At 38.4% G+C, this 21,217-nt stretch overlaps 1 protein-coding gene across 1 annotated transcript in view; it reads right to left on the bottom strand.

The window, feature by feature from the left end:
* Nucleotides 1-1,647: 1,647 nt before the first annotated feature.
* WWOX (WW domain containing oxidoreductase) overlaps nucleotides 1,648-21,217 on the bottom strand; it is a 793,519-nt gene continuing 773,949 nt past the window's right edge. The window contains exon 9 of the mRNA XM_075940019.2: nucleotides 1,648-2,853. Coding sequence (XP_075796134.1) covers nucleotides 2,665-2,853 — 189 coding nt within the window. The 3' untranslated portion in view covers nucleotides 1,648-2,664. The remainder of the gene's footprint in view (nucleotides 2,854-21,217) is intronic.

Below are 21,217 nucleotides of genomic sequence, written 5' to 3'. Positions count from 1 at the left end.
ATGCCGGGTTTAATTAATGTGGAAAAGTTTTATGCAAATTGGATACAGCATTTGGGAAATGTGAAACACAAAAAAATTATGTGATCTCAACTCTAAAATATTTTTCTCGTATTTTTTCTGGCCCACATAACTCCAAAATGACTTGCCATAGAAACACCGAATGGTCAGTGGCCTTGATGAGAGGTAGTATTAGTTTACTTATTGAAAGCCATTTCCACATATTTTGTGGATGATGCAGCATTTATGCATGACCTCAGAATGGTGTTCCTATATTCTGCATGGCCCCTTTGGGAATGGTCAGGGTACAGATAGAGAAACAGCCAAGTGTCAGGCAGGAGAACCATCACGTCTTGAGGGACCAGTCTGGGAAACGAATAGAGGGACTGATATGCGGGTTGGAGAATTGATCTGGGGATGAACCTGAGTTGGGCAAAATACTAGTAGGCAGGCCCGCTGATGGGGGAGGGGAAGTGGAGTGTAAAGGGGGCAATTGCACAGGGTCCTGGCCTTTCACAGGGTCTCCGACCTCCTGACTACTTATCTCCAGCCCCTTACAGCTCCATTGAGCAGCACTCCCATGGCATTTTAGAGGTCGGGGGGGGGGGGGGGCAACACCACACTGCAGGCAGGGCTGATTGCCCTCAGTCCTGCCCCTTCCATCCAAGGCTCCACCCCTTTTGGGAGCACAGAGCCTGGCCCTCCCATACCTTGCCCCCAGGCCCATGGTAATTGTTGGCCCCACTGCTACTAGGAAAGTGTAGTTACTGCCACACACTTTGAAAATGTGTTTTGTCTAGTTCCCCCAGAGAAGGCCAGCTCTGCTGGTGGGTGCAAGAGGCTCCCTTCCTCTGCTCCCCATGTCTACAGCTGGCATTAGGCTTCTTCTCTGGGAACGTAATCAGCACCTGTATGTGGACACAAAAAGAGGGGCACCTCTAATGTCCTCTGTAACCATGGTGCATCCAGGGTGCCATTTCAGGAGTGTATGGGGGGGGGGGGGAAACGAGCACTCTGGGAGGCAGCTTGCTTTTCATCCCATTCCCTGGACTATTTGGGGAAAGCTTTTGCATTCCGTGCATGCCTCTCAAACCTGGTTGGTGAGCTCCCTTTGGAATGCAAGTACTTTCCCCTCACTCCATGATAGTCCGGGGAACGGGATGAAAAGCAAGCCGCCTCCCAAAGCGCTCGGCTGCCACCCCCCCATGCCTTCCTGAAATGGCACCCTTGGGTACCACACAGCAGTGTTTTAGTTTTCTGTCTTCTGGACCGGATTACACACAAGCTGAAAATACTCGCACATAATTTATTTTTATTATTATTATTGGCATATATTATGCTTGGGAAGGCAGTAGGGCTATTTATTTCCAGGCATTGTGCTGTTAGGTTTTAACACCCATCCTCCAGCTAATCAAAGCTTACACCACTTCATGAATCTAGAGGAGGAAAATCATAGAAGACAGAACAATTATCAATAAATCATGAATAATAATAGAACTTTACTTCACTATATTTACAATCTTTATTTCTGTTTTGTTTATAGAAAAATGATGCTGGAATGCTGATGGCTTAAGACAACTTTTTGGCATGAAGACAGCTACAAAGCACAAAAAACAAAAATATGAACTCAGAAACGAAAAAAAAACAGCGTTTTCATGGCATCGACAAGAAGCTCTTTATTTTTTCTCAAGTTTTCTTTTCTAAAAAAAAATGGAACTAAAGCATTTGCAGAAACAAGACAAACTTTCTTTTCAGGTGACAATATTCAAGCATGTTCTTTTATGAAATTTAAATTGAAAGGAAAAATTACATTTTGAACAGGACGCAGTATCAGGAGAACTGAAAAACTGTGAACCTTTATAGAAAACAAAACAAACTCCTTAAAACTGTGAACCAAGAAATGGAAGGAACAACTTTACCCCCCTGATTACACTTTGTGTGTTCTTATGGAGACAACATCATCTTTTCCTAAAGCAACAATATTTAGGGAATGGTTTGCAACATACCTTTTCTTATAATCATTTAAGGAAAAGCTGCATATTTAATAATTAGCAGTGGAGTAAATCTGACTTTATTGTTTCTGTTCAAATGTTTTATTGCACCTTCTTTTTCTAGGTAGTGCAGTTATATTTGCAGCCAGCGGTCAAAGACGGGGAAGCTTTCTTTATTCTTATATTGTTTTTTTGTTTGCCACGCTCAATAAAAATTAGTAGGGAAAAAAATAAACAGAGCTATCATCTCCAGAGCAGCGCATAAAGCCTAATAGCATACAATTACCAAAATATAGAGGAAGTCCCATGTTATTTTTGGGATAGCCATGTAGCCATTAATCAAAGCATCAAAAATATACTCTGCATTGCTCTTCTAAAAATTACTCAAAGGATGCCTCCTTGAATTACACTTTGAACAGGCCAACAGAAAGAGAACCAAGACTAACTAAACCCCAGAAAGCGAAATTGTCCCTTTAACCCACAGTATTCCCCATTTCCCATTAGTACTTAACATTTTTCACTATGTTATGACTGCTATTATTTCATTTAACGCTAGTTAATCTGTATCGGAGGTCTATGGAAACCCTCTAGATGATAAGATTGGAAAAGCTCCAGAGTTGGCAGTTTTCTAGTGTGCACATACTCTGTGTGTTTTGATCCTTACAGGAGCTCCCTGCTATTTGGACAGCCTGCCAATTCGTTCTTGGATCAGTCTCTCGCTGAGTTCCCACAAGGCTGCAGCCGTCACTTCATTTTGGGCCTCTTGTGATGGCAAACAGCGACAGCAGTTGTTGAAGTACATTCCTCCCAGGCCCTCCAGCTCTGGAGCAGTGGCACAGTAGACAGTTGTGGCAGCTCCTTGTTGCTAGAATTAAAAAAATATATATATACATTTTATCATTCTAGTTTTGACTGTAGTCCTATGAATCCACGTGTCTTATTAAAATACCAGTAAAACGCGTTGCAGCTGACAGTGATAAAGGTATTGGATGTCAGCGTTAAGGACACTACTGGAACCCAATTTGAATACACCTTGGTAACCTTGTTTCTTGTGTGCACCTCTTAAAGCAAACTCAAAATAACAGGTGTCCAAAAGCTACTCCAGTTTTACTTAGACAAAACTTTCTTCAACTGCAGTGAGAAGGTTGCCGGAGTAAGAATGATCTGGCCGGCTGGGATTATGTGCAACAAATGAAAAGATTTAAAAACAACACACACACGTTATGTAAAAACCTGCCAGATTTTCCTTGAGAACAACAAAAACCCTACTTACCAAACTGCTTACTATCCACCACTTCCTAGTTTTGATAAGCAATGCAGACTGACATATTTTGTATCTTTAAAATCTCTTGTACAATATTAACCCGGACATTCCAATTTAGGCCTATCATGTAAAGTGCTAATGGGATCTGTGCCCAAACTGTCCATATATCTTTGGTCAACAATTTTACTGTGGCAGCTGTCATCACGGCTGTGTGAGAATGTTTATCTACTGCACGCAGCGAGCGTAGTTCTTAATTTACAAAGATTCAGTGCTTTCCAGTGGTTTTGCCATCCTCTAACACCTACTTCTAGCATCTTATAAATCACTAATAAATATAACAGACAGACCAGAGTGGTAAAGGAAGCGCTTTTTTTTTTGGTTGGTTTGGTTATTCAAAAATCTGAGCTCCAATGAGGAAAATTGATCACTTTGAATCTTTTCTGATGGAAAGCTGAGGGATTAACGAGAGAGGCCATAACATTTTTGTGGGTGTACATATGCACGGGGTGGGATATCACGTCATCAGGATTGGCAAAGCTCTGCCAAGCTGTAAAGAGAGCTAGAAACCACTTTGTTTTGCCAGCTATAATTAAAAAGAATAGGATGGAGCTCACAGCGAAACACCCGTATGCACAGCTCTAATTTAAAATCAGTGCAGTTTATGTAGCATTTATGTACATCGTACCTCTTTATGGGGTAACTAACAATCAGAATAGACAGGCTACCACATATGATAGAAAAGATAACGAAAGAGAAAATAGATATTACTGCAGTGAGATCCGGTAGGAGACAAGAATGGGCTTCACTCTCTTTTCCTCTGATTATTTTTTCTCTCTCAGAATCAATGGCATCACTGTGTCATCCCTCATTGCGGCTAGTGGGTCAGCCAGTGGTGGAGTGGCAACCAAACCAAAATATTTAGTTGCTCCTTTGCTCTCAAATTATGTAGAAGGGCAAAGAAGGACATATTAAATTATGTTTAGGGTCCATATTCTTTCAAAATGTGAATAAGCTGCCAACAGACTACTTCTAAGTCTTCATTGACTAACAAACTGAGGCAAAAATAAGCTCTTTATTTCTGGACCAAAAGAACCTTTTCAGGTTAAACTGCTAAGTATTCAAATGCTTTTATTAAACCAAGTCATTTATTTGGACAAAGCCCTTGTAAATGTGGTTGGTAGAATCTAACAGCAAGAACACCTATAGCAACGTAATATAGTTCTATAGAAATTACAATAAAAGTAATATAATATCATTTAATAGATCATTATAGGCACTCTGTAGAGTTGTACAACTTAGAGATGATCATTCTAGCCAATTGCATAGAGCAGTTCAAAGCAGTTTTGTATTCAAGCCTATATAGAACTTTTTCCTAAGAATAAAATAAAATTTAAGTGATCGGCGCCAAAGACCAATTGCTATACTGTTGGCTGAAAAAATGCTTTCTAGCTAGCTCAGATTCAGTCAGATATGAAATCAGTCATAAAATACAGATTTGTTGTAGTTTGATTTAACTTCTAATGAACCAAATTCACTTTTTAACAAATTCTTCAATAGTAAATAAGGGGCAAGTAGCCCATAATGTAAGTGGCAGATATCAATTCAGGCTCTGATCCTGTAAACCTGAAACAAGATAAACTCCAAGTGAACACTACATGAATGTAAAGGGAAGATTTTTAAGTAAAGGGAAGATAAAAAAATGTGCAGCTGGAAGACTGAAATTTTTTGCCATTTAAAGCTTTCAACATTTCTCTATGAACAATGTGCCATTTGCTTTTAGGTCAAGAGCTACTTCACCTACGTCTAAACATTGTTCTCATTATGCAGGCTATTCTAGAGAAAGAAACACAGCAGCTTTATTTTCAAGAGCACAATCCTTTTTTTTTTTTATCCTTAAGAAGGGAAGTTAAATCGTATTTATCCCATAGAAGCAAAGTATGTGATGGGTGAAACTAATAATAATTAGCACTGACATCTTCAGAGCAGCACACTACGTAATTAGAGCTCAGAATATTCTACAGGCATATCAGTATTACTGCCCACATTTCAACAGGTGGACAAACTGAGACACACACCAGATCGACATGGCAATTAAATACCCGGGGGGTGGCTCATGTCAGCTGGCTTGGGCTATGAGGCTGTTTAATTGTGGTATAGATATTTGGTCCCAGAATCCAAGATCCAGTCTAAGCCTAAACATCTACACCACAATTAAACAATCCCATAGCCTGAGCCCAAGTCAAATGAGATGGGTCAGCCAGAGTTTTTTAACTGCAGTGTAGACATAAGCACAGAGGCCGTGCCCAAAGCTGCAGAAGGAGCCAGTGTCAAAAAGTGATCTGAATTAATGAGTTCCTGACTCTTTGTCTTGTGGTGAGGACACTAGACTGTTCTATTCTATTGAATCAGAAGGCCTTGAGGGGAGAAAATACCTTTCTATGGTAAGCCATTATGACAGTTTAATAACAAGTTTAATTTTTTGCTCATCAGCTTTCCGGTTCACATGTCATCAGCATAAGACAGAACAGGATGTCAGAGAGTCTAATTAGTAAACAATTCCATACTGCTGATAAAAGATGAAACATTCTTAAACTGATAAAAAGAGCACTTTAATCACCGTTGAACGACTTTCAATGGCAAAGCAGCTTGTGCCATGTCAGTACATAATTTGAAACAGATTAAAGTACCATATAAAAGAATTAATGTTAACAACGCCATTAAAAAAGTCTTAAAACAATGAGCTTGTCAATTGTCACAGACATCCATGATCTATTGTGATTTTCAAAAGAAAACTTATAAACAATGAGAGAAGCGCTGAGCAACCCAAATACTTTTTTTTGTAATCAGAAGATTGTCAGTTGTATGTGGTGCTAATCACCAAAGCTGGGGGGGTCAACCATCTTTAACCTGTAACAAAGGCAGTGAGTTAGAATGATGAATACACAGGATAAAGAATTTCTGAGAAGCCCAGCTGAATCTTTAATCATGCCTGAATGCCATTTCCGATCCAGTCAAACATTTGAAAGCTGCCAGGCTAGTCCCTTGCCATCAATCTTTATAGTGTATATAAAATTACCCGGGAATCTTGTTTTGGCTTAAGTTAAAGAGTGTCTTGGTAATAAGAGTTCATCATTCTCTTTTGCAAATCATTTGTCAGATTTGCAGTACAATCTTAAACTACAGCAGGGTGGGATTTATAAAGCAGGTTCTGTTTATTTATACTTGAGCCTCAAAGATCTAAATTATCCATCCTTCCAAAATCCTTTGTTGGAATAAAAATGTTAAGTAGCTACCAGTTCATAGGCATTTATTTGATAACTGCTAGCTATCCATTTGTAGCTGACGGCACAGAAAACAAACGAACATTGAGCATCTTAATGGTAAAATAAAGGGAGCTCTTGAAATAGAATTTATAATAAAATCCTCATTAATATATGTAATGCATCCATTAGTATTCTAACATACCCTCTATGTTCCTGATAAGAAAATATAGTATACAGTTAACATTTAGTTTTCAGATTTGTCTATTTTCAAGTGGATGCTTATTTTCTAAAATGAGAGTCCTGTTCTTAAGCAGGTTTAAAAATGAAGCATATAAAAGAAACAAAAGCCATAATGTACCTGTATATTCATCAACCACAAACAAATAGTCACTGTTCTAAATAGTACTAATGGCATACCGATAACACTGAACACTGCAAAGCAGAGGAAATAGAATCGACTTATTTGAAAAGGCTTTCTGCGTTTTTTTGGTATGGACAATTAAGAGTACGGGCTTGTATGTAAATAGCCTCAGGGCAAATGTGGCACAGTGCATTTTGAAAGGTGAAATGGAAACATGTGAATTCAAAATTATAAGAGAGGCAAATATTTGTGACAAGATCCAAATTCAAAGCAAGCCGCTCTGGGAAAACGAAAAGGCAAGTGCTTCCTTAAAACTATTCAGGCTTTCCTTGTTATTCATCTCGGGTCTATTAGGCAAAGCAAACACTTTCCAAATGCAAAAAAGAGCAGATTAATACAGCTGCATTGTGAACATGCCACCTAGACTGGAATAATTTATTATACAGCAGTGGAGAGATGAGGTAATAAGCACATATTCCACATCATGGAATAATGGCACTTTTCATGCTCTCTCCACAACACTCTTACAATAGAGTTTAAAGCCATGCTGGTAGATGGTGGAAACACAATGTTTTGTAGTTTATCTGTTGGTACTTCTTTCCTATGGAATCATAATTACCTAGTAGAGGTCTGCTCCACAAAACCGAGTCAGAAATGATCCACTTTATATTTTCTGAAGCAGACTCTAAACTGCTGTTATAGTTTTGTACATGTACTGCCATGAGGGGGTAAATCAGTAGCTGAGAATGTGGCCAATCATTTTTATAGCCCAGGTTATGCACATACAAACAAGGTCCAACTACATGATGTATTCCTGGAAACACACATGCCAACCCAGACTGCCTGCCTGTACAAAAGCAGGTGGCAGAGGGTGGGGAGCATAACATTTGAGATTGTAACATCAAAGAACAGGCTTTGGCTTCTGTTCTATAATACAGTTGGGCTCAAGTTACAATATTTGAATCTAGATTTGAATTTCTAGCAATCCCAAAGTGGAGAGTGTCCAGATCATGGATTTTAGTTTATACTCCTCTCAATATACACCCATTCCCCTCTCTAGTTACCACGTTAATGTTTAAAATAGATCTGTGAGTCATAAGAAATGAATACTAATTTATACTTACTATCTGGGCATAGTCTAAGACAACTAATAAACACAGCAGCAGACACTGCAATAAACAATAGCAATTATAAATCATTATCTCCTCATCAGCAAATCATTTGGCCTTCAGGATTTCCCTGTGTCCTGAAGCACTTTTAGAGGCTAATCTTAGAGTTTTGAGTGACATCAACTGCTGTGGAAGCCAGTGGGAAATAAGGGAACTCCACATAGGACCTTATTTGCTATATTTCTCATTTTGTAACTCAGAATTGCTAAGGACTCCTTATTAGTTGAAAGATAAATTAGCCTCCTGGGGTAAAAGTCAAATCAAATAAAAATGAACTTTGAAAGAGAAAAGTATTCCTTGTAATAGTATTCTTAAAAGACATGTTGCTGTCAAAGGGTAGTGAGAGTAGAATTCAGATGATTCTCTCTTGTACAAAGCAGTGTACATTTTAAAATCTCATACGTGGCAGTATATCAGAACAGTTTACCTCTGTCTACAGTACTCTAACCCCTAACACTCCCAAAATAACACTGTTGGCCTGTAAGTAACACTTGGAATATATGTATTAATGTAAAATGAGAAAATAGGACACCCGGGTTGTTTCATTAATAGAGAAATGTGAAATAGAGATTTGTCTTTGTTAGTCTGGGTGAATGTGGTAAATTAAAACCATACATATAACCAAAAAATGTCACTTCTGAACTGTCAGGTATGACGGAATGAAAAATAAGAATCACTTCACTCAAAAGGTGCTAAAGCCAACAGCCAGCAAGAAAACCTGACCTGAACTGACTCTGTAATTACAATATTTTCAAAGGTCTTATTGAACCACATCAAAACCAGAGAATCGCTGCAATCTCTTTTTCCTCAGAAAACTGCCATAACAACTAGTGTAGTCACTTAAAAGATAATACAATACATAAACTGAAATCTATAAGATCTTCTTATTTACTTTGAGCCGTTCCTTTTCAATTAACTCCCAACAATATTTTATAACAAAGACTCAAAATGATAAAGGCTTCTGTACTTGCAAAGTATTTCCCAGTTTGTTTCAAGTGGTAACTTTATACACAGTTGCTAAGATCTTTGCACACTTTACATATATTAGAGCAGACAAATACTTCATTTTCCTGAGTAGGAAAGCTGCCAAAGTTCACAAAAGAGGATTTGTTTTCTACTGCTGAGGCATTAAGACTGAGTGATTATTTCAATGGTATTCAGTATATTCAGTTATATTTAAACTACATTCTGGGTTTTAACTTTGCAAAAGAAAACGTTTCCATTGCAATAAATGTATTTTGATAATGGCACTTTGGTGTTTGTGTTATGCAACAGTCAATAAGATACTGATAATGTCAATGAATGGATTTTCAAAACCATACTTCCAACAGCCTGGGTCAAACAAAAATTGCCTACCCTTATTCCACAGCAAAATACAACACTGAACTGAAAGCCAGGAAACCTAGGTTGTATTCTTGACCTTGACACTGATATACTGTGAGAACTTGGGTAAGTCACTTAACCTCTGTGTACCTCAGTTTCCCCAGCTGTAAAACAAGGAGGGGCTAATATTAGTTACCCACCTCACAGGGCTGTTGTGAGGATTAATTTGTATCTGTAAAATTCTTTGGATGAAAAGCACTAAATGTAAAGTATTATATTATACATGATTATTACAGTGCTTCGAAGCTGTAGAATAAGGTTGCCAAAATATCTGATAAACATGTATCATTAACTTTTTTAACATACATATTCCTCTACACTTTTATTGTAGAAACCCTGCCCTTCAACAGTATGAAATCCTAGATCCTTTGCAACATTGGGCCCTATTCTGATCTCTCTCAGACCTGAAGGGTCTTTTGCCCAACTCAGATGGAAAACGGAGTTTAGCAATGCTTTCCCTCATACAAATTTGCTATATCTCTTAAGAAATATATCAGTTAAAATACAGGTGAACATCCCAAAAATAGATGACAGAAAAGGAAGCGTGTATCATGTTTCTATGTGTTCCGAGCACGAAGGAGGATATTACATTGGTTCACTGCTCCATTTGCAGCATCACCTTGTAATGTATTACAAGGGGTCAAACTGTACATGGGGGTACTTATAGCAAGTTACCCAAAATGAAGTGGGTCTCTTTCTAAACTGGCAATCTGTTTCTGAATACTATTCCCTTGATCTTTAACAACATTTTAAAGGGAGACAACGTGACATTGCATAGCCAGCATTTAAGCAGCAGCAGAGAACTGTAGGACTTGCTGATTTGGCATTGTCACAGGGATCAGCCTTTCCTAGCGATCAACACTGCTGAAATTTTGTTTCCAAAATACTACACACTGTTCTTGATTTTTTAAATCATTCCTCCACCCCAGCAATGGCCATGATGATGATTTTTCTATCTGTTACTTACCACCAGTGCTAAGTAACATACTGTTCCCTATTCTTGGGATGTGAGAGCTGCTGTGGGAAAACTGGCATTGTTTGTTTCATTCTGTTTTGGGGTGGAGTTGAGCATAGGTTGACTTTGGTATTTTCATATCCAAAAAAATGCACCCCTTGTTCCATGTCCCAAGAGTAGTGTTGGCACGAATGGCAAATTACTGAGGAACGGGCACTTTTGTGCATCAAAGACAGCAACAATACAGGCAGAATATGTTTGTAAAGCGCCTATCACCTGTTTTCTGGGCTTTTGGAATCTGTGCCATACCACCCACCATACAAAATTCAGTTGGTCAAAAAGGCAATCCCAAAAATGTATTGGAAATCAAACTGAAATCTACAGCCAATTAAACCAGGCCCAGATATTAATGGGCAAATGTATTCCAGACATAGCTAGGAATTTTTATCACTAACACATGTAACCTGCCACAAAGAAAAAAATCAGATACACTGCTGTAACTAAAACTTTCAGAATAGGGTACACTGATGCTCAGATATGTGTGAAAGAAGAAAGCTAATAGGAAATGAACAAGACTTTGTTGACACGTGGTTTCAACTGACAACTTATGTTGACTTGAACTGTTTGAAATTTTTGTTGTACTTAACATTCATTATATATATACACTTTATATAAATGTACGTATACACACATTATTGTATATGCTGTATATATTTATATAGTCTTTTAATACTATAAGTGAGAATTAAGATCTTTTTTTCATGCACAGTATTGCAAAGATTGTCATCGCAGTACAGAAGAAACCAACAATTGGCTTCTCTCTTGTATACAATTGTTTTAGCCTGAACATGAGTTCAGCTATGAGAGAAAAAAAACCAAACAGCAATATGCTTTTTGAGCAAGTGACCTTTCAGAACAAGTCTCTAGCAAGCTGTTTGTTTAGGTTTTAAAGATAAGGACTAATTTTTGTCTGTTGATATACATATTTACAGCTTGGCACTAAAATGTATTGAAAAAAACCCACAGGGTGTTATGATGGGGACATATCATGATTAGAAATTAACTACTAACTCCGTCTTCCAGAACCTAATTAAGGGAATGTATTTTGCAATAATACATATCTAGTAAACAGGCCTCTACTGTCTAGGCTTACAGCTCTATGCCAAGCACTCCCGTATTATGTATGTGTGATTTTTCATAGATAGCCTGCTGTAATATGAGCCCTGTTAGTGCATCTTTCAGGCTCAAAGACACTGGCCTTGTTAATATTTCATTTAGTACATACTGTAGAGTCTCATTTATATTACTTCTATAATTAATGGTGATAGCTTAGGCACTGCCTTTACAAGGAGAGATCCCTGTATGTTGGTCAATGGATAATGAGAAACACTAGATATTTCATTCACCAGCAGCTTGTGGCTAGTTAGTAGGAAATTATTGTGTGTACTGTTGCTTTCATTGCCAGGGTAAATAATGCTACTGCTGTGTTAGTGAACATTTTAAAGCACTTGATGCAAATAGAATAGAAACAAAACAAAACAAAAAAAAATTACCTTTATTATGCTATACCTTAGCATAGAGAGTTTAAAAGGTATGTCTTAAAACATTTGCGTTCTATCATGCAAATATATCTTAATATGCATGTGCTGACTATTCAACTACTGTATTTTAGGAAATACAATTATGCTGCCTTTCTCTTCTCCTATGTAGACTGTAAATAACTGTAGATCTTTCTCTTGTTTTCCTATGTAAATATATGTAAATACTAACGAGCTATGCATGCTGATATTCTAGGCAATTTCAGGTACTTTTATAATCTGAAGGCATGTACTTGAACTGGTTTGTTAAAAAAAATCAACCTTCTCAAATTCTTTAAAGCTAACTAGAAATTAAAGATTTCTTACTAGACTGGTTCCTTCAATCTCAGTAGTTCTTTGTTTATCTTTTTCTGTCTTTGTCAGCAGCAGCAACTATTGAGACCTGCTGTTGAGGGTGCGTAGTTTAGGGCTGTTTTCTTTGAAGCATGCACATTGCCCTTCTCTCTCTGTGGATGCAGTAACCCCTGTGCAGAGGTCCTGCACCACTCAAGTGCTACTCAAGCCCTTTGTCAAGGATTTAAGTGAGACTTATGAACATCACACAGGCCTTCTGCAGAGAGGTGAATTTCACCCTCCTTGCTCTGCTCTATCTTGCTTGACTGGTTTTTATATTTCATTTCTCAAATACCTGTTTCATCAAATAATTATCAAGTGTCTACAGTGCATAGGATTTACTTTATGGACAGTCATTACGTCAGCCTAGTCAAATGGGTTTGCCTAAGAGCTTGCAGCATTGGCAGTCTCATTGCTCTGTGGTTGTGGTAGGAAGGTAGCCTGCAGACTTGCTGCTCATTCTGCTACACTTTCCTGTTCAAAAATACCCTTTGTGTTTTCTCTTTAGTGTGTTTATAACTTTGATAGACTGTGAAAATAATTTGATAAATAGCTTGATAAATTCCTGTCTCTTCCCTTCATTGCTGTAACACTGTTTGTGGGAGCCTTTCAACTGGAGGAGTGTGAACAAAAATGAAATTACCTAAGCTTGTAAATCAAGTCGTCTTCCGCATACAGATATTGTTGCAAGGTTTCAATTTAGTTCCCTGTTATTTTATTTTATTTTTTAATAAAGCGTCTTATGAAGAACATCACTGGGAAATAAAGGACACCAAACGTTCACTCCTTAATGTGGTTGGGAGGGAGAGGGGGGAGGAACTCTGCTATGTTAGTCTCTATGGAAACCAAATGCAATGAAAACTTTTTAATGGAAAGAAAACAGCTTTCATGTTTGAAGATGCTTTTTCCAGCATAGGTATATCAGGATAAACACTTTAATTGACAGTATCTTCATGACTTTTCCTCCAACTTAACTTGAAGTCTCAGGAAAATCTTCCCAGTCCTTGAAGACTTTTTTAAAATGAGTGTTTAAAAAGCTGAGTTGACACGGGCATTATGTTCAAGTGCAAGCTGTACAATTCTCTAATAGAGAGTGTAGAAGTGGTTCATAGGATTATTATCTTTCTACAGACAAAACCCATTAGCTTCACACTAGGAAGGAAAAGTTAGTTTTTAACCTATATAAAACTGAATCAATTATCAATATCTTTGCATGGTTTCTTGTCTCTGCTGGACAACAGTACAACACAGCCTTTGTTATGTTCACAGCAATGCAAGATGCATATAGTGATCTGGCAAATGCACTTCTTACAACTTTCATTTAAATAAAAATGAAAGCTGTAAAAGAATTCTCAAGGATCTTACATGCTGAATGTCGAAAAAGAAAAAAGAAACCAAGGTTTCAGATTGATCCCATTAGCACTTTTACTTTATAACTTAATTTTATTGGAAATAATCTTAAACACAATACAAAAAAAAAGGACAGTCAAATTCAGTGGAAGACAGCAAATGTATGGAAAGAGCTAGGAGGAATCATGTGTTCATGGGATTCCACGGTCTTCGTTGGGAGAGAGAAGAAAAGCACTCGTTTGGGAAAACTCTGCCTTAGATCCTACAGTACACAATCCTGTGGTCTGAGGTGAAGTTGCCACCAAGTCAAGTTCTATCATCTCCAGGGAAATGACTTTAGGTGGTTTTCTTGGCTTCCCAGAAATTGTAATTTCCAGAAGGGAGGAGGGAAGAGACAGGTGACTGGTCCTTTTCCCTGGTGGCATATGTTACCAAACGTGTTCTATTTCACTTTATTCTTCTTCCAGATAATCTCAACCTACTGTACATGTCCCGAGACACAAAAATCAATGTTCGTCACAGCAACCCTGGAAACATCCCACCTCTAGACATGTATATTAGGGATGTAAAATCCCATTTAATTAGTTAACCAGTTTGGGCTTTGGGTAGGAGGTTGCTCCCAGGCAACAGTTAACCAGTTACTTGTTCACATCCTTAGTGCATATATATGCATGTGTCTTTGTACATACACACATGGACAGACACACAAATATACACCCAGATTTATGGTTTGGGAAAATTCTTCTTTATTAGATTCTTATAAGCATGTTCCCATTTATGGGATCTGCTTCTACAAAGCACATAATGATAAATGGCACATTTTCAAATTATCTTATCAATGTGCATGAGAAATCAACAACCTGGAAGATATCTTGACTTTCATTGAGTACTGCACTGCAAGTCTAGTTTGCTGAAATTCCTGCCAGATGAGTGCATTAGCATATTAAGGATCTTATACATTTACTAACAAGCATTTGATGAAAAATAGCAGTAACATGCATTACAGCTATCATCCTAGCCAACAAGGCTACTGGGTTCTGGATTTTGAAGAAACAGATGCTTTGACAAGAGATATGTTGCTGCATTATGCTATATTTTCTCAGTAGCAACTTCTTCATAGGCTGTGCCTCCTTCATAAATCCTCAGCTAGACGTGAAACTTTACAATTTATTATTGAAACTTCCTTCTGCTTCTGAGTAAGACTGATGAGAAGCAGCTATAGTTATCTCATTGCGGCCTAACTTAGTCCTAGAAACCTACTTTTCCCTCCCGTTTGTGTATGTAGAGCAAACTCTTAAACAGATATATTGAATAGTGTTATTTAGGAGGGGAGGACATACCACTAGCTTGTTCCTCACTACTCAAGCAAGTGGTACATATTTGTGCCTGGCAGGACTGAGATCTGTAAACTGAACGCTTGATAAGCTTGTTAAATATGAATGTAAGGATGAGGTTAAAAAAACTGAAAAGGACTTAAGCTTTATATTTCATATCCAGATGACAGCTTTTATGTTATTTAATGCCACTCAATCAAATTAGTTTCAAATATTGCCAGGAGTCACACTGCTAATTCAGTGTACCAGAGAAAATTTACATTTCTAAGAAATACATCTTCATCTAGCATATAGTCAGCGTGGGGAATTCACCACTCCAAGCCCTCACAGGGCCAAATACGGGGGCTGGGTTTATAAAAGGCTTGGTCATAACAGCCAAGATGTGATCACCTTACTTCTTCCCATCATCCTTTTGGCTTGAAAGAAATGATCATTATTAGGTCCAACGTTTTTAGCTTCATATGATAAAGTGGCGTAATTACATCTCGTATTTCAGAAAATCAACTCCTCAACCTCGGGTAACAAAGTAATTTGCCCTTGCCCACAAATAGCAGTGCACAATTGGCCAAGTGGATTATGCCCCCTCCCCCACGTCCTTCTGAAAGACTTGACATAGGTCACTGTTGCAGGCAGGATTACCCTACATGACAGACCGCTGGAGCAATGTACCATGCTAAAACAATGTAGGCAAATGATGTGTTTTTTCCTGATAATTACCCAACACAATTTTTACTCTGGTAAATGCTCTGTACACTTACATTTAAGTTACAAAATCTTTCTGTATCTGAATATTTGAATATCTATGCAAATCTAGGTTGCTACAAACACTTATTTACTGCCTAGAGGCATCAAATAATAGAACATCATACCTAGAGACTGTACACATTCTTAACAAACATCTGTCAGACTCAGAAACCTATTTCTGCTTTTACCTGAACCACTTGCCAGACCCCATAATTCTGTCAACAGTCTTTCTCCAGTTTTGTTTAGCTTATCATCAACAGACTTGGCTTTTGTGAGTGGACACGGGCTTTGAGTGCTTACCACAGTTATAATGGCCTGACTGACAGCTCAACCAGATAAACACAAGAGAATAACAGACAGAGGAACAATCTGGGCATTCATTTTGTCCATTCAACTGGATTGAAAGGATTTGCCAGCCAAGGGCACAACACTTCAGGCTAATTTGCTCAGCCAAAGCGCCGCAAGAGGGTAAGGCTGCAAACAGATGACTGATGTTGAGGGTGATCAGAGTCCTATGTGAGGGTACTTATTGTTCACTAGTTTCTGAGAGGAAATTAAAGCATTAAGGACACAGGGCATCTATTTGAGACTTGAAAGAGGAAAATATATAAAAATGGACTTTGTTACGAAATGTGAACCCTCTCTCTTGTTTCCTCTCTCTCGTGTTAATTCAAACTCCTTCTCCTTCATGGTCTTCAACCTCCTCCCACCTCCACTCCACCATGGTTTCCTAGCTCTTGCTCCAGTCTCTTCTTTTCCTATATGCACTTTCACTTGCTACATCCCTGCTTACTTTCACTGAGCTTTGTTCCCGAATCATGCATTTTTCATGCTGCCCCCCATGCTTGGTACACATTGGTTACCACGGAGACAATTTTACTCTCCAAGCTTTTGGAGGTTAATATCTTCATCAATCATGCCTCTATTGTTTCATTTATCCAGGGTCTCATATATGTCTACATTCTATGTTATGATAATCTCATACAGTTGAGAGCCAGACAGAACCATGAGGATTTTTTATTCCAGTTAAGATGTGTGGAATAACTAAGATGTATGGATGGATGCCTCAGAGGGCATCCAGTTTCACTCAGATATGGAGCCTAAGATTATAAAATACTTGAGTTCAATTTAGTTCTTGGGAGACTAAGCTGTTGAGTATTACAGATAGAGAACAGGGAAAAGCAAGGTGCTACCAATGTTTGGGGCTCCTGTAATGGGAGGGTGTTGATTAGCTGGAATATGCCCAAGAGATCCTACAAGGCAACCCAAGTCCCATGTTGCAAAGGTTAAACAAACAAACAAACAAACAAACAAACAAACCACAAGTTCCCTGACCTGGGGAAAAATTCTTCACCCCAAATGTGACCATCAGTTTGAAACCTTCCTCCGCAGCGTGGAACATAGCTCATTTGCTGGTTTGAACAGGAATATATGGTAGATTCTCTGTAATGTGAAGACTTTCAACCAAAATTTGAGAACTTCAGTAACTCAGCCAGAGGATATCGATCTATTCCAGGAGGGTGACATTCTGTGGCCTGTGACAATCCCTTCTGGCCTTAAAATTGACCATATCTGCCACACGCCTAGATGAGGATTCTCTGTACTACTTGAAAGCACTGATCTAGCCTGTCCAGGGTCCCATCTCCAGCTTATAGGTACATGTACTTTGGGGAAGGGTCCTCCTCTAAACTGGTATTTTGTAAAGCACCCATATACAAGTGTGGCTTTTTGTAAATCATATAACTACTGTAAAGCCAAACAAGGGTACATCACTGAATTTACGGTGCTGTCTATATAAAAAGGAAATTCTGTTTTCATAATTTTTAGTACACCTCAAAATTTTTAGTACACCAAAAAACAGGGTTGTAAATCCATTGGCTAATAACATTAAAAGACATGATTAAAATAGCTGACCTCATACTAATAATAGGTAAGCAATGCTCTCATATACTGCCCCAAGCAAGTAAAAAAAAGTTTACTTTCAATAATTAGTTTTCAATTTCCAGCATATTCCATTTTAAGTTGTTGCTTGCTTTATAGATTTTGGTCAGTGATTGATAGAGACATTTCTTTACACACACTGAAGGATGCAGGATGAATTCTGCTCTCAGTTACAGTGGTACAACTCTATTGGCTTCTGCCAAGTACGTACATGAGACAGAACTTGGCTGTGTATCTGGAAATAACTCAACATTTCAGGTACCATTTGATCCTGAGGAAGTGGGGAGAGTCAGGGTTCACTATAGGTATGGTAAGTGGTAAGGCATACACTTAAATGTCTTATATCTGGAGCAATGGCCACATCAGAGCTGAAGGTCTAACAACTTTAGATATGACTTGGTGGGGTTTTACAAAACCGCCGACAACACTTTTAAAAGCACACCTGACATTTTTGATCTTTTTATAGAAAACATTAAAAGGCAGCTCAGCACACTGGTTACACTGAACTTGGTCTACAGCAGAAAAGATGTGTATCTTAGGATGTGTCTATTTAGGTTAAAATCATTTGTACCCTCTTTTGCATATAATGTCCTACAAATGCAGCCTCAGACTTTACATCTGCATGGAATATATTGCTAAGTTGTATTTTAAATCCAGGCTTGCTAAATGCAGATGTAATGATTTTTTTTGATTATTATTGTAGGGACTTGTACCTATCCTATGATAATCCTGTATGATGTACTAGTGGATATCAGGACAATTGTAAATTACAGTCTTTCTTACACTGTTAGCAAACCATGGAGGTGATAGAAAAGGATGTCTAAATCATTGCTTCCTCACAAATAATGTAAATTAAAGAGAAACAGAGTGTGTGTGTGAATTCTAAAACAAACTGCCTCACTCTTCACCTTAAAGCCTGAGAGTCAAGTCTTACATAAGCTGATTGCTAAAATCTGCATATGCAAATCCTACCTAACAGTAAATGATAAGTAACACTGAGGAGGTTCACCACAGTTAACTCCTGCTGGGCCACCGCCCCTCTATTTACCTGTATGGCCACAGATACTGGGGATCACAGCTCCCATTGGCATCAGATTGCCATTCCCGGGCAATGGGAGCAGTGGGAAGTGGCATGGACTGGGACACTCCATCCCATAGCTCCCATTGGCCGGAACTGGTGATCTTCAGCAAAGAGGAGCTGCAATCACCAGTACTTCCAGCTGTGCAGGTAAATATAGTGCTGAGGGGCCCCCAGGAACTAACCTTAGTGGACTGGATCTGGCCTGCCGACTGGTATTTGCCCACCACTGTTCTCCAGTCTGCACCGTCCCCTTCAATTTTTCCTTGCACTTCTAAACTTAGTAACACAGAAAGAGAGACCCGCAGGTATCAAAAGGACATTATCTCTTCTTACATCAAGCAATGGCAGAAGGGAGAAAAGGAAAGTCAGCCATTCTGCTACTTCTCTCCCTAAGCCTCACACTAGCATACTCGCACCTATGGGTTATGGGTAGTATGTTTGGAAGTGCTCTTTGTTGGCCTACCTCTGCTCCCTCACTGATGTCAAGGGTAACCCGCCCTCCCCCCGCCCCCCAACAAATTCAATGAGAGAAAAATTAAGTCGTCATAAGTACGTTTTGCCTTTGGATTCTCATTTATTGCTCCACTTCTCATCAGCTTGAAACATGTACACACATCTGATCTGACTCAGGCTATGTTTACACTGGTACTTTCGTCATTAAAACTTCCACTCGGGGGTGGGGGATGAAAAAAAATTACCCCAAATGACAAACATTTTAATGACAAAAAGCACCAATGTGATCAGTACTTAGTTGGTGGGAGACGCTCTCCTGACAATGAAGCTACCACTCCTAGCTGGAGGGGGTTTTATTTTGTTGCCCGGAGAGCTCTCTCCCAGTGACAAACAGCAGCAACACTGCACAGCCTGTTTAAACTAAGACTACCTCCTCTTCTTCCAGTGTTCTCACCTAATTCTGATGCAACAGTCATTAATAAGCTCTTGTTTTGCTCCATGAAAAACCCTGACTACTTCTTCCTGAAATGATTTGGAGCTCTGTTTGCCTGCAACACTTCTTGGTAGTTCACCAAAGCTTATGCTCTAATACCCTGATAAATTTGTTAGTCTTTAAAGTGCCATGGGATTCCTTGTTTTTGCTGAAACAGACTAACACGGCTACCTCTCTGAAACTTTTTTTGCCTCTGATATCACTGCAAAACCGAATGCTATCCAAAGAACTTGACAATGCTGCCAATGGTATTACACTAAGCCATGTGCCTCTTAAACTGTCCTGCCAAAAGACAGTCTAATCTGTGATAGCCATTAGTCTTCTTTTCTTGAAATCCACAATCTAATCTGGCTGCAGAATTCTAATGCAATTGAAGAAAATAGCGAGAACAGGAACATCCAACCAAAGCATTCTACTGCTTGACTCTTTGCTGTAACACTTATTTAAAAGCATGTTCTTGAATTGCAGATAGAATTCAAGTCTAGTGCAAGAAGATAACATGTCGTTAGGCAGATCGGGAAAAGATGATACCAACAAGACAACTGTTCTCCGTACAAAGCAGACAAGTACAGAGTTTTTTGGAGATTAGTCAGGTAGAAAGTCAAACAGATCAATGCAATGTGCTATTTATAATATTTATAAAGCAAAAGCAATTCCTCCCAACTGACATCAGCTAATCTTTAAAGAACTTTCTTTCAAAGCTTATACATGCTGTTGGAAGCCCATTTCATGATCCCTTATGTCTCCAAATTTTGGGTGCTCATATTTTCCACTCCACTATGGTTTTCTCCTTATAAGGAAATTAATGTCACTCCCTAACACAAGGGCACTGGATTCTTTTCTCCTTCCCACCTCCTAATCCTGCTGCTATTATTAAGAGTTTCTGTTTGACAAGAATGAAATAAGAAATGTGAAGAGAAGAATGGACAGGAGGCATATTAAATTGACCCGAGAGATACTATATCAAAAAGTACCAAAATTTCAAAAAGAGTTTTGACTGTTTAGCATTTCATTTACATTGTAAAAGGGATTGTTGCATTCTTTAAAAATTCCCTACTCAGGTATGTCTTAGAAAACAAACTTTCAAACCTACAAAATTGAAAAAGTTAATTTGCCAAAAAGTGTTATGCCTCTAACGGCTTATACAGGATGAAAGACCGTAGCTTGTACTGCTGGTCAAACTGGAAAAGTACATTTTGTGAACAGACTATGCATACCGTACTCTCTGTCCAATAAGAAGGAACACTGCCTTCAGTCTAGCTTCCTGGAAGTTTATGTAAGGTTGTTTTTGCTAGGTACTGGACAATGGACTCTAGCATTTCATGACAGTCAATAACAAACTGTCTCTCCTCCATTTTTTCCTTAAAAGCCTGACATTTCTATAGTGGATATTCTTTGAATGATACATTTCTGCTAAAGTAAAATACATCCTTACTGGCATAATATTTTTCAGGGAGTGAAATATAAAATGTATTCACTGTTAGAACTGTTATCGCAAATCTTTATT

Source organism: Pelodiscus sinensis, chromosome 12 (genome assembly GCF_052426305.1).
Source record: "Pelodiscus sinensis isolate ZL-2025 chromosome 12, ASM5242630v1, whole genome shotgun sequence".
NCBI lineage: Eukaryota > Metazoa > Chordata > Testudines > Trionychidae > Pelodiscus > Pelodiscus sinensis.
Note: the sequence above shows the minus strand (reverse complement) of the source record. Positions and strands in the feature narration are given on the sequence as shown.